This window comes from Protobothrops mucrosquamatus, unplaced genomic scaffold (genome assembly GCF_001527695.2).
Source record: "Protobothrops mucrosquamatus isolate PMUCROS unplaced genomic scaffold, P.Mucros_1.0 scaffold4, whole genome shotgun sequence".
Taxonomy (NCBI): Eukaryota; Metazoa; Chordata; class Lepidosauria; order Squamata; family Viperidae; genus Protobothrops; species Protobothrops mucrosquamatus.
Window position 1 is genome coordinate 176,079 of NW_015386391.1, and position 13,570 is coordinate 189,648.

At 54.2% G+C, this 13,570-nt stretch overlaps 3 protein-coding genes across 3 annotated transcripts; all 3 read left to right on the plus strand.

Moving 5' to 3' along the window:
* Nucleotides 1–3,576: 3,576 nt before the first annotated feature.
* Nucleotides 3,577–4,914, plus strand: SLC25A53 (solute carrier family 25 member 53). The gene has a single exon (XM_015832401.1). The coding sequence runs from the start codon at nt 3,577–3,579 to the stop codon at nt 4,432–4,434; it is 858 nt and encodes a 285-aa protein (XP_015687887.1). The 3' UTR covers nt 4,435–4,914.
* A 1,484-nt stretch (nt 4,915–6,398) lies between these two features.
* On the plus strand, nt 6,399–7,950 carry TMSB15B (thymosin beta 15B). The gene is made up of 3 exons (XM_015832434.1): nt 6,399–6,434; nt 6,888–7,025; nt 7,716–7,950. The coding sequence occupies exons 2-3, from the start codon at nt 6,926–6,928 to the stop codon at nt 7,751–7,753; spliced, it is 138 nt and encodes a 45-aa protein (XP_015687920.1). The 5' UTR covers nt 6,399–6,434; nt 6,888–6,925; the 3' UTR covers nt 7,754–7,950.
* Nucleotides 7,951–11,704: 3,754 nt separating this feature from the next.
* On the plus strand, nt 11,705–12,884 carry LOC107303199 (ras-related protein Rab-9B). Its single transcript, XM_015832402.1, has 2 exons — nt 11,705–11,794; nt 12,264–12,884. The coding sequence occupies exons 1-2, from the start codon at nt 11,705–11,707 to the stop codon at nt 12,882–12,884; spliced, it is 711 nt and encodes a 236-aa protein (XP_015687888.1).
* The last annotated feature ends 686 nt before the right edge of the window (nt 12,885–13,570 follow it).

Below are 13,570 nucleotides of genomic sequence, written 5' to 3' on the forward strand. Positions count from 1 at the left end.
GAGCAGGAGGAATTAAACTCTTCCTTAAAAATCAAGAACTTTCTGGATGCTGTTCCCACACACACCATATTCCGGCAAGATTCTTTGGGATGCAGCCCTTTCCCCCACTAAAAACAGAATAAAGGAGAGTGGGGAGGAATAGGTCTTGATATGGGCGAGTGTAATTGTAGGTTGTCTTTGGGACTATAAGTATTTGTGACTGTTGGAGTTGAACACGTTACGCTGCCTCCTTTGAGGCAATGCAAGCTATTTCTCGAATTAGCAGCTGTTATTAACTGAAAACCTCCAAATTCAATCCATGGAGATCTCTTTTCAGGGTGCCAAGGGGCTGGCAACTTGTAATAGCCCCCCATGGTTTGCCCGCATATCCTTTTGCTGAGGCATATATAGAGCAACTCGCCGTGAATCCCTCCAAATCAGCAGCTGTGCCACACCAAGGACATATATATGGTATAGAGTCTCCTGCTTGAGCAGGGGGTTGAACTAGAAGACCTCCAAGGTCCCTTTCAGCTCTGTTCTGATTGACTGCCAGTGCACGAGGAAGGCTGCTTGTGGAAGGGCATCTCTCGGGGGGGGGAGGGGGGTTGCTCCTCTGACTATCTTATGTTCTCTCTCCGCAGCCTCTCTTCTCTGGGAGGGGCAAGTAGCCAAGAGACAGTGGGTGACATGGCTGGAGAAGTTTGCTAAACAATGGACAGGGCTAGATGTGGGTCTCTTGTGTGCAGAGTCAGGGGACCCTTCACACAATCTGGAAAGCACATAATCCAGGAACCCAAACTAACATCCCATGGATGCCTGGTGCTCTGCTCCCCTGTGGCAGTAAGACCAGTGTACCTTTGGGAGGCTAGTATCCTGCTATTTATGGTGCTGATTTTGCCAGTTTGAGGGATGGGGCATTTGATTGGGGTGCTCTAATTTAATGCCTGCCACACTCCTTCGCTCCAAGCAGTTCAGCACTTCTTGTGCTGGAGAGCAGGAATTTGGGTCTGCCTAGAGCACGGGTTCCCAACCAGGGGTGCGAAAACTTGGCTTTAGAAATTTCAAAATTATATATGCATAATTCATTGCTGCTATTTCGAGCTTTTATAAGGGGTGCGAGAATATATCAGAAGCGTTCTAGGGGTGTGGAGTATAGAAAAGGTTGGGAACTGCTGGCCTAGAGTTAGGGGGCCTTGCTGTCTTGTACTATCCTAAAAGGAGATTCTCGGTGTGTTCAGAGGTCCCCAAATGGATCACAGAGGATATCTGGCAGAAGCAGGTCGGCTGTTGCTGCGTCAGGTCAATTTTATTCTCCAGGGGTGAACCAGCTTTTGAGCAGGAGATGCCTCTCACTGCCCCACAGGCACCTCCTTTGCTCCAGGTGTTTGGCCAAAAGAGTTTATTTCAAGGAGGCTCCCCTGAGCTTCCAAATACGACTGGAACTAAGTTCAATTCTCTGAGAGTCAGAGGCAAAGGAACCATTCCTGCCCCAGAGAAAGCCCCCTCCTCTTGCTGAAAAGAAGGAAGTATTGCTGCCAAGGCTGAACACATTGACTAGAGTTGAGGAGATCAGCCCTTGCAATTGACCAAGGCAGAACTGTGAGGAAATGGCAACACAGTAAAGGAGTCTGCTCCTTGCTGCCCCTTCTGAAAAGCCCTGTGACCCCTCCAGCCCTCACGGTCCTAAGGTCCTGGTGGCCCTCCAGGCCCAGGAGTTTTTCCGTCGGCAGTTCAGAGTATTGCCTTTTCCATTCTTCTCTGGCATCCCCTTGGGAAGCCAGAGATGCTCCTTTCCTCTCAGGGCAGCTGTGTTCACCACTGAGTCTTCCATGATGCTAAGAAAGGGCCGTAGGAAGAAGCAGCTGCGGAAGCCCCACCGGAAGCCCCGGGGGTGGAGCTTTCAGCAGAGAGAGAGAGGATGCATTGCCGGCCAGATCTGCATCTCTGTGCAAAGGAACAGAGACACGTGCGGAAGAAGGTAAAGGGCTGCTCTCTCTGTGTGTGGGGGGGTGGGGGGGTGGTGCAGCGTCCCCTGGGGCGTTTCAGGTTCAGAAGGAGTGGGTTAAGATTTGCCTCAGGTCTGGACGAGTGGTCTTGGCACTCAAGGCTAAGGGGCTCTTGAGAACCTAGCACTGGCCGTGTGGGAGCCTTTGAGTCAGGATTGGGGGAGAAGCTGGCCAAGGAGTTGAAGAATAGGCCAGATCGGATTGGGAACTGCGGAGGATCTCTTCCCCCACCCCCACATCCCAATGGGAGAGGGAGAGGCCCTTGCACAGGAGCTCCAGCCCTCCCTCTTGCTGCCCAGGTGACCGCAGGAGAACTGCGGGGAAGGGAAGCGGCTCAATTTGAATGATTCATTACAGCAACAAAGATGCAGATATTCTTAGGGTTGCCCTGTTCTCCGCCCTCTGGAATTGCGGTACTGTGACTGGTGATGGAGGGGAGGCTGGTGCCAATCCTTTCAGAAGACTCCCCAAAGGGTAGCACGAGAGGCTGGGGCTTCCATCGGTTGCCTGAAAGCCCTTCTGGGGAGCAGCGGTTCTCCAAGGAATGGATTTTCTCAATTGCTTTATTAAACCATGTTGATTTGAAGTGATCCCTAAGAAAACACAGAGGTTAGACCTATGGAGAAAAAAACTAATTTTAGTCAAAAATGGATCAGAAGGGATCAAGTTCTAGCCTCCACAGAATTCTAACCCATCTCCAATCATAAGACAACATTCTTAATATATTTTGAGACTGCAAGAACTGCTCTAATAAACTTAGTTTGAGGAATTTCAAAAGTAGTGGAATTGGTAAGAGCAGATTTGTGTATCGTGGTTTAGAAAACCCCACAGGCTGCAGGGACAAAATCGGCAACCATTAATGAAAAAAAATCTCATGCTGTGGAACACTACTCTGGCAGCAAAGATCTCTACCCCAAAATCAGGCGGTGTGAACAGCACTCCAAGGTGTGAGCGTGCATCTGCTCACTTGGAGTCCTGTTAATTTGACATTTATGATTTTTATGACTTGAGCAAATACTAAAGCTTTTTTATCTTCTGATTTTGAACAAAAAAGGTCCACATGCTTCTCATTCCTGCTTCTGAAATGAATATAACTATACTATTTTTTGCTTAACAAAGGGCCAGAATCCTTGAACAGGAAGTTGGTGAGCAAGGATATATAACCAATTGGATTTATATCGTAAAGGGGCTAGTAGAAAAGCTTGGAATGGCTTCAGAAAGATGGCTCCAGGAGAAACATCTAATTATTGGAGTGTAAAGAGACTGAATAAGTAGAAGCCACCCTTTGTGAATAGTAGGTTGCCTTAGCAAAGGTTGCAAAAAGGGAGTGTATGTGTGTGTAGAGAACATCTAAGAAGTCAAGCTTCCAAGGGCAAAACGCCTCTGGCCCCAACTTCAGGCATAAGGGCACAAATTCCTTTTTATTTAAAGATTAAAATTTAATTTAATTAAAAGTAAAATCGGAAGGGAGGATTAAATCTTTCCCCCACTTGCCCTTTGAAGCAACTCACCCATTCGGAACCCAAGGCTGTGCACTTCCTCTGTTCCCACAGAGACCTCACGATCAAGAAGCAAGTCAGACACTGCATCGATGGAGGAGGAGACAGAGAGGGGTCAGAGGCAAAGGGGCTGCGGGAGTTATTTTGTGGGCGCTGCCTCCAGCAGTCTCTCCACCCTGGCAACCTTCCCCATTTACAAGACCATCTTCCGCCAGCAACTGCATGCTTTCTGCATCACTGAAGCGGTGCGCCAGCTGTGCCACGAAGGTTTCTGCCAAATCTATCGTGGTGTCTTTCCACCACTCATGGCCAAGACGCTGCAAGGAACATTGATGTTTGGCACCTACAACAGCTTCTATGGCTTCCTCTCGAATCAGCCACAGGGGTCCTTTTCCCGCAGAGCCACAGCTGGGCTGTTTTCTGGCTTCTTGGAAGCCTTGGTTTTCTGTCCCTTCGAGAGGGTTCAGAATGTACTCCAGGATGGGAGGAAGGTCCAGAGATTCCCCACCACCTGTCACATCCTGACCACCTTCCGTTCCTACCCCCTCGGGGAGAGCTTTAGCCTGGGCTTCTACCGAGGCCTCGGACTCATCCTGATCCGCAATGGGCTGGGGAGCTCCCTCTATTTTGCCTTGGAGGAGCCTCTCCGTAGCAGCTTCTCCACACAGAGCTTGCCTGTTGGAATCCCAGCCTTTCTGTCGGGCAGTATTAGTGGCACTGTGGTGTGCCTGCTGCTCTACCCCCTTGGCATTCTCATTGCCAATATGCAGTCCCAAGTGGGAAGGCAGGAAACCCTCAGCCTCTTGGCCACGATGGCTGAGGTCTGGCAGGCCCGGGGAAGGAAAGCTTGGCTGCTGTACAGGGGCGGCTCTCTCCTCATTCTCCGCTCAAGCCTTACCTGGGGACTCACAACTGCCATCTACCAGTTCTTGTCCAAGGCCACAAGCTAAGGACTGATTCTGAAGGGGGGCTAGGGCTTTCAGTGTCTGTAGAGCAATCTGCAAACATGGTGTAAATGGAGACAATGACAACAAGAAGGAAAGGAGAATTGCCCCACACACCTGCAGGGGAACTGAACATTATCTGGCTGGAGAGAGAGAAGTACAGAGCAAACTCAGAGTTGGGGGATGTGGTTCACTTGGACACTTTGTAGAGATCTGAAGTTTGCAAGCACATCTGGACTAACTTGATTCCATTGGAGCGCCAGAAAGCTCCGCTTTGCCCTCAACTGGATTACACAGTGGGCCAGCAGAAAACATCTTTTACTTTCCTGCAGGGCCTGGGGAAGGGGGAGGAGAAATCATGATTTCTGGCCTTGCATGTTGGACCCTTAAGTTACAAGCCAGACATCCCAGCAGAATTAAGCCCCAATAAATACACTGGGGTGCATTATTTGTAACCTAATGCTGATTTGTGAATTAAGCTTGGGCTTAATTATTGCAACCATGTAATCAATTATATCAGCCAACTTGTCTTGGATCCTTTGGAGAAAGGGCATTAGCATGTTTTGTTTTTAGTTAATAATACCATTTTTATAAACTATCTTCACTTGAGCTGAATTTTAGTGGCTTACGTTAATTTTGATACTTTAATAAGTAGCTGTTATTAATAAGCTGGTTATTCCTGGCCTGTTTGTTATACCTATGTTTTCCACTATAACTGCTGTCTGCTGATTGGAAGCCCACAAGGACATGTTGGATAATTTTGGCATGTATATTTCATCACCTATGCTTTTATTTTATAAGGTCTCCAAACTTTCTTAGACTTTTTTTATATAGACACACAAGTGTGCACTTAATTTTTATTGGCATAGAAAATGTGAGTACAACTACAAGGCTCCCCATAATTCACTAGCAAATTGTTTGCAACCTGCAAGCATAAGATCATACAGAATAGCTATGCACTATCTTACCGCAATATCTTATTACTTTATTTAGATTAGTTTTAAATGTAAGTTCAAATATCCATCATGAACGTGCTACGCTTATTAAAAAAACAAATCAACAAGAAAAAAGGCAGACCAGCACGTGCCAAGCCCGCAGGCTCGGTCCCGCCGCTGGGGGGTGCGCCAACCCGCCTCTGCGGCTCGGGGAACGGGGCCCGCCCACCCGCGATGAGGCGGGGCTTGCACAACAGCCGCGTGCAGGGCGGCGGCGCGATGGTTGCTGCTCTCCCTTCCCGTTTCTGGCGGGCCAAGGGAGGCCGGCAGCTGCGGTGGTCTCCGAGGTGTTGGACGACCACAGACATCCAAAATATCGATAAACGAAGGCTCGGCTCAAAGAGCAGCGCTTTCGCCTTCACCCAACGTTGCAGCCTTCAGCAATCGCCACTTCTCCCTACAGCCCCCCCTGCCCCAGGCCGCCTCTCCGCCATAGGATCAGATCTGCGCAACCAGTCGGTCTCCCGCCGAGGATCCGGGGAGGCGCTTTCCCCTCCCCCTCCCCCGCCAGCGCGTGCGCGCTCGGAATCGGCGGCCGTGAAAGGCCCCTGAATTACAGCTCCCATCATCCGCAGCGAGCAGCCTGCGGGAGCTCGCTTAACAGCTCCTGAAATGCCGGCCGCTGGATCCTTGCGAGGGCGACGCCCCGGGCAGACGCGGGGCCCGGAGGCAGCGGCGCGGTAGCCTCCCGCCGCACCCTGCTAGTAACCCGGGGAGGCCTGGAGAAAAGGCGGGGCGGGGGCCCTCCGCGCACCCGGGGGTCACGCAGCGCGCCACTGACCGCCAGGCGAAGGAAGCGGCAAGGCCGACCGTGCAACGCTCAACGCACGCCGGGCGCGGCCTCGGGGCCCCCAGGGGCGAGTCGGCTTCCACGGTGCGGCGCCCTCCCCGTTCAGGAAGAAGAAACTACACTTCCCGACGTACCCCGCGGTCCGGCCGCCAGATATAAAGGGCCGCCCTGACACGCTGGCTTAGAGAGCGCGGAACTCGGAGGCGACGGCAGCTTTGCAGGTAACTCGCGGGCTGGGGAGCGGCGTCCTCTGCCCGCCCGCCCGCGGACCCGGAACCGCGGCGGAGAGGCGCTTTCTCCCTTTCCCTTCCTGGGGGTGCCTCTCCGGGGCTCGCGCGTGGAGGGCCTGGCGGGCTTCCAGGGACTGCTGGGTGGGCTGCGTGAAGCCGATCGGCGCTTCCTGCGCGAGCGGGCTCGGCAGAGGCGCTTGGAGAGGCCGGGGAGCGAGGCGGGCTGGCGGACAAAGGCGAGAGGGGCGTGGCTATGCCGAAGGCTCTCCCGGAGTCTGGCTTGGGGCGGGCGCGGGCGCGGCGCTTCCCGGGCCTGCTTTCCCCTCTGGGCCCCTGGAGCCGTTCCTCCGCCGGGCCTGCCGCTCTTCTCGGCCTGGCTTGGGGCTGCGGCTGCCGGCCCCTTGTTCCGGGAAGCCCCGCGAGGAACCATGTGGCCTTTTGCAGTTCTGAAGGTATTGGCTTAGCTTCCTGTTTTGGCCAAGATGTGCGACAAACCGGATCTTTCGGAGGTCGAGAAGTTTGATAAGAAGAAGCTGAAGAAAACGAATACGGAAGAGAAGAACACGCTTCCTTCCAAGGAGAGTAAGTATTTTGGGCGGGGCCTTCCAGCAGCTGCCACATTCGAACAAACTCCCATGGGGCAAAGAGGGAAGGAAGGCTTGGGGAGCCTAACTTTTGGGGACCAGCAACTTGGGAAAGCTGTAGCCTCAGGCTGTGCTTCCTCCACCTAGAGTTGAGCCCTGCCCAACCTCGCTACAGTGGGAACTGGGCATCAGCCAGTCAGTCTCTGGAAGTCCAGGAGCAGCTGGCAGATGAGTGGGCCCTTAGAGGGTCTCTGCCTTTGCAGGGATTCTGTCCTGCTTGTTATGGGGTCCTCCTGCTGAGATGGGATTCCTTCCCTGTTAGTTCCGACTTTGGCAAAGCATCCGGGTGGCTGAGGTGTGAGTTTGGAATCCTGGGAGGATGAGGTGCCTTCCAAGCAAGGATGGGTCTCCACTGGGTTCCTTCCTTGAGCATCAAGACCCAGACTCTACTCAGGAAGGAGCTGGAGAACCAGAGTTTAAGGGCCCCACTTCCACAACCTGGGCCAGTGTGGGGGTTCTGTTGGGAGGCAGCAGAACTAGGGTGCAGTTGGGTTGTCCAGCAGACCTTGCTGATAGGTTTATGCTACCCAGAAAATGCCTTTCAACCCCAGCTAGGGACTAAGGGCAGGGGGTCTGGGAGGTGGGTGCAGGTGACTATTAATGCTCAAGGTGCTTTTTCTTTCCTCAGCCATTGAACAGGAAAAAGAGTCTGCCAAGTCATCATAGACCAGCGGCATGAAGCTCTGATGTTCTTTCTCAGCTCTTTTTTTAAAACAACTCGAGAAATGCTGCAGCAGCCCATCTCTGGCTGCTGCCTCTTTGGGCCTTTTTGCCTCCCCACCCTCCTGCCTTTCTGGGCTTGGCCACGCCCTCTGCTTCCATCACAGAAGGAAAAATGATCTACAGGGAATTTCTGGGGTTTGCCCAGCGCAATTCTCATCCTTAGCCTTTCTTGTCAGGGGGGAGGGATTTCATCAGTTAAATCCTAATTAGTAAAAATGTTTGTGATTGGTTTTGCAGCTTTGATTTCCTAAAAATGGAAAGAAAAATCTATTAAAATTTTAAAAATGAATTACCTCATGACTGTCTCTTGTGAATCCTTCCCAGAGCCCCCAAGTTTTGAAGGCATTTGGCCCAGGCCTGTGCTGTGAGTTGAGAAAGAGTGGTGCTTTTGAAGGGGGGATCGGTGTTCTGTCTGACGGGGGCAGAAGGGGATAATAGTCTGGGTCCAGCATCTCTGCATCTTCCTGGCAGAGACATTTCCTTTGGGGAAGTCAAAGAGTCACCTGAGAGATTGGGCCAAGGCAATCACATTGCGGTTCTGCGAAACCCCCTGCAAGTAGCCACTGGTCCAGGCTCGGGGCTTTGAGAAGGTAAAATGTGAGTCTAAGCCAATCTTGAATAGGGAATTTTAGGTTAAAGAGACAGCCAGAGACAGCTACTAGCTTGCAGTCTGCCATGTGGGAGACAGTGACCCTGAAGGCCTTCAGTGGTGGCCTTTCATATTCTGGCTGGCAGAGGTGCCCAGAGCAGGGGTCTGATATATTTGAAGAGCAGTGCAAAAGGGCACCTTCATAGCCAGGAGGAAAGAATCAACACTCAGTTTAAGAGAGCTGTGGTCTTCTAAAGAGGCCTCAATTGTTTCCTTAGATATTCAGATGGCAATTTACAGTGATGAAAGATAACTAACAACCAGCAGGAAATAGTAATAATTGAGTTCCAATACAGCAGTAAATTTTGGAGGCACCACTTCTGAGCTAACCACACTTGCTAATAGGGGAGGGATTTGCGGAGATGTCAAAAGCCTGAAGAGGAAGGGAGCAAAACCTGCAACTTCCCCTCAGCGCTTTAGCAAGAAAGGCCGTTTTGGGTGTGCCTTTCTCAGAGGGGGGGGCAGCTTGAGGGAAAGCAAACTACAGGAAAAACTCCTTGCACTGAAAGCTTCACCCAGCACAAGAGCATTTGCTGGAAAGGTGGACAGTAGCCCTGCAGCCTCTTGAGAAAGGTGCATAGCTTTACATAAGCAGAGAAGATCCGACCCCTGCAGATCCTTGGGGGAGGGGGGAAGAGAAAGGCTCTGTGGTCAGGGCTACTGTGTTGGGTCTAGTTTGTTCAAGGAGGAGCCAGGCATCAGCCAGCACTCTGCACAACAGCTGAACCACTCCCTGGAACTTGCCCTCAACAAGGTGGTGACACAGATGGGCATGCCCAAACCAAAATCAATGTTCTACTCAGATGTGTGTCCTGACTTAGTGCACGGGAAAAGGGGGCGGGCAGTTCTGAGCAAGAGAAAATCTTGCCAGCTACACTCCTCTGTGGCCCCCTCCCAGCCTCGGGGGGGGGGGGAAAGTAGGGAAATGGAGCCATTCCTCTCCTCCTTGAAGAGGGCAGAGCTGGCCCCCTCCTCCATCCTTTCAGAAGAAATAAGATAACCTTTATTATCATTTTTTGCTGTGGGCACACTGGTACACATTAAAAATGAAATTCTGTTGCCTGCTCTCGAAAGTATATATCTACCCTTACCCATACATATACACATGCTACAAATATACATATGTATATACCCACACCCATACATATATATTTACATACCGGTATATATTAATCACTATCCATTTTGAATACATAGTGGAAAGAGGAAGTTTGAGAATTCACAAGGTTGATGCTACATGGAACAAAACTGACTGAATCTAGATGTTCTGCTTCAGAAACCACGAAGCCTCCTCCCGAAACCTTCAACCTGACCAGGCACAGAGGAGCCTCAACCTCATCTAGACATGGGCAATCTTGCAGGCAACTCCTGGAGCCAGAGTTGTGGTGAAACCTTGGGGGAGAAAAGTTACTGGATTTCCTGCTCCTTAATAATTCACTGCTGCGTCCCAGGAACTTGGGCACTTTGGCTGCCTCTTCAGTAGGAAGCCCCATTTCCACATCCTGGGTACAAACAGCCTATTTCCTCCTGCACCCCACTGGACTGATTCACTTGTGCTTATTCTGCCGAGATCAGAATGATTCTCTGTGGGATCTCAGCTCCATAGGAAAGATCACACCGGCTGAAAGGGGTTTTGGAATGGCCATTTCCAGAAAGCATGGGGCTGGTGTGCATTTAACCAATGCTCACTCTAAGGATGGGCCAGGGGCATGTGGGAAGAACCCAGCCCATCTCGTTAATTTAGGTCCATGATCAGCATATGTTCAGAAAGCATGTGCATTTAGGAACCACGCTGAACTGCTCTGCAAGGCCGTTGGGGTCTGCTGTGGCCATTAGTGAGATGCAGCAGCCTGGAAGCCTTGGGGGCCCCTTGCTGCAGCAGCCTGCTGATTCGTCACGCTTCACCATCTGAATGCTTCTAAGAGCCCCTTTGCATGGCAGCAGCAACAGGCCCTGCCCTGCCAGTAGCTGTTTGCTTTCCAGGTGTGTGCTTCAGCTAACAAAAATGTGCGCCTGATGCGGGCAAGGCCTCCCTCCCTCCTGCTTTGCTCCCCAGTGGAAGGTCAGGAGTGGGAGGCCGCTCCTTGCACACAGAACAGATCCGACAGGTCCGGGCTAGCTCGACAAGCGGGAGACGTCGCCTGCCTTTTTCTGTGCCGCCAGCCAAGCGTTCTTCGGAACGCCAAAGGCGGCGGCCCCAGAGCAGAGCCAACGCCGCCTCTTCCCCCTCGAAGACCGACTGGGAGGGAATTACCCGGCAGCCCCAGGCTTTGCTGCGTGCTCCGAATCGCAATTGTGAGACGGGAGGCTACATACACCGCTTTCGTTAATGCGCCGGGCCACTCAGCCGCCGGCCTCAACTTCCTTCCCTGCAGAGCTGAGCGCGGCTGGAAGCGGCGGGGCCGCGTTGGAATAAAGGAGCCGCCCTCCGAAGCGCCGGGCCCGGCTCGGTGTTCGCGCAACACGTTGGTCCAGGCGGAGCCGAAGCAGCCACTTGCCTCCGTGAGCCTCGTTCTCTGTGGCCGAGTCCTGGCTCCGGGCCCCGCTCAGGGCAGGCAGCTGCCGCGCCCGGGGCCTTGAAAGGAGGCGATGGTTCCGCGCAGCCAGGCGGGCCCCCCGCGGGACAGAGATTCGTGGCACGTGCTTCTTTCACACTTAGCCTCGCCCCGCCTCTGCACTCTCCCCCATGCACCCCCCCCCATTCCGCCGGTCGGGCAGAGTCGCGGGCGGCCCTTCTGGAACTCCGCCAGCGCTTGCCGCTGCGGGTCGGAGCCGCCCGCCAGCAACGTCGCCCACGTCCCTCCGCGCGAAGGAGAGACGGGCGCGGCCTGGCCGAGGGGCCGCCCTTCCTCTGGCGCGCGTAGTCGCCGCCGCCGCCAGAGGCTCGCCGTACCGCGCCTGGGGAGCCGCGTGCCGCCCGCCGCCTGCGCATGCGCACAGGAGATGCCGGGCTCCGGAGGCTGCCGCGGAGTCGCGGGCTGGCTCGGCGGGCGGAAGAGACGGAGCGGCGGGCTCCGGGACGAGCCAGAACCTCCTGGTGAGGAAGAGATCGAGCGGGACGGAGAAGCGTCTTCTTGCAGTTTTCCGCGGGCGGGTCAGGGTTGGTTGTCAGCCGCTGACGCCGGGCAGAGATGTCTGGGATGGAGCGGAGGATGCGGCTTCTGGGACTGGCCACCCCACTCCCCTCCGGGCCCTCGGCCGCTGTGCGGCCTCCCTCCTCCGGCTCTCCTCCTGCTCCAGGCCCGATGCGAGGCCCGGACGCGCCCGCGCCAACAGCTTGGCGGAAACGATGGAGGGCGTCGAGGCGGCTGGGGCCCCTCGGCAGGGATGTGCGGGCAAGACGGAAAGGCCAGGGCGAAGCGGTTCTGGGGCGCGGACCTCCCGGCTTGTAGCTGATATCGGTACGCAGGTTGCGGTGCGTCCGGCCGTTTGCAGGCGCCCGCCAGGTGCAGCGGGACTGGCCTCCCGAGTGTGGCTCTCCCTGGCTTCCAGATCAAATCCGAGGACCGGTGGAAGCCCTTTCTCAGCCAGTCGGGGAGAGCTGCAGCCAGGCAGGCCAAGGTGCTCAGAGCTGCCAACCAGCCAGCTGGGAAGGCCTAACGCCAGCAGGGCTTTGGCTCCTGGAAGTTGGCCCTGGGGCCCCTGCCAGCCACGAGCGTTGCCTCCTCTTCTTCCAGCCCAGTTCCCAGGTAGGAAGTTCCCCAGAAAGGTGGGTCTCTGAGCCAGGAGATGTCCTGCTTGCCACCTACCAGGGAGCCGGGCCTGGCACCTGCCTGCTAACCCTGTGCTCTGCTCATTTCAAAGCTTGCTGCTGCCAGAACCACCATGAAGTCTCTGCTGCTGAAAGTCCTCCTCCTGGGTGACGGGGGCGTTGGCAAGAGCTCCCTCATGAACCGCTATGTCACTCACAAATTTGACTCCCAGGCCTTCCACACCATTGGGGTGGAGTTCCTCAACCAGGACCTGGAAGTGGATGGACGCCTTGTGACTCTGCAGATTTGGGACACGGCAGGACAGCAGCGCTTCAAGAGCCTGTGGACGCCCTTCTACCGCGGTGCAGATTGTTGCCTCTTGACCTTCAGCGTTGATGACCGCCAGAGCTTCGAGAATCTGGGCCATTGGCAGAAAGAGTTTGCCTGCTACGCCAATGTGAAAGATCCGGAGCACTTCCCCTTTGTGGTGCTGGGCAACAAGGTGGACAAGGCTGAGAGGCAGGTGGCAGCAGAGGAGGCCTGGGCATGGTGCCTGGCACATGGCAACTACCCTTACCTGGAGACAAGTGCCAAGGTTGATACAAATGTGGCAGTGGCTTTTGAGGAAGCAGTGAGGCAGGTGTTGGCCTCGGAAGAGCAGCTGGAGCACTCTGTGTTGGGCCAGACGGTCAGTCTGCATCCCAGTGCCAAGCCCGGCTCTTCGTGCTGCTGAGAGCTGCCAGACTAGAACTGGCTGCTGTTTACAGAGGGAGGAAGCGGAGTTCCTGAGCTAGACAGCAACCCAATGGGGACCCAGGGTTCTTGGGTTTTCTGTTTACCCACTGAGCCCCTTACTGGTCAAACTGCCCTAGTGTAGCAGCTCAGCCTTCTGATCATGCAGCATCAGGTTGGACCCTCGCGGAGGGCACTTCCTGTCCTCACCCTGCCCTGTGAGTTGTAGAGACACAGGGCCAGGATCCTTTGTCCCATATCCCTCACCTCTGAGCAGGGCCAGGGAAAGCAAGAATTGCTGGAGCTGTTACACAGTCACCTGGTGGCAAGCAGGCTGAGTCATGTGGGGCTTTGTGGCCAAGGTGTATTGTGCTAATGGGGGGGGGGAGTGCAAATGGGGGGGAGCTGAGCAGAATCAGCCCATCTCTATGGCTACTTTTAGTGCCAAGCAACAGGAGACCACTGTGCTATCTCTTCCACCTCTTCTGCCTTTGCTCCTGTTGATTCCCCTGGAGATTGCTGCAGGTGCCTCACCCGGAAGCGGGGCATAAACCTCACTTTGACGTTGGAGGAAGCAGATGGCTCTGAGCTGAATCTGTGGGGACAGAGACTGTTAACATGGCTAGTGTATATGTAGGTGTGTATGCTTAAACTCAGTGAATCCAAAGTGTGGCCCATTTATGTGGC

Coding starts and splice junctions, on each gene's coding strand:
- TMSB15B (XM_015832434.1), top strand. CDS start 6,926: ATGTGCGACAAACCGGATCTTTCGGAGGTCGAGAAGTTTGATAAGAAG. Junction 7,026..7,715: donor CACGCTTCCTTCCAAGGAGA/GTAAGTATTTTG, acceptor TTCTTTCCTCAG/CCATTGAACAGGAAAAAGAG.
- SLC25A53 (XM_015832401.1), top strand. CDS start 3,577: ATGGAGGAGGAGACAGAGAGGGGTCAGAGGCAAAGGGGCTGCGGGAGT.
- LOC107303199 (XM_015832402.1), top strand. CDS start 11,705: ATGCGAGGCCCGGACGCGCCCGCGCCAACAGCTTGGCGGAAACGATGG. Junction 11,795..12,263: donor CCCTCGGCAGGGATGTGCGG/GCAAGACGGAAA, acceptor CTCATTTCAAAG/CTTGCTGCTGCCAGAACCAC.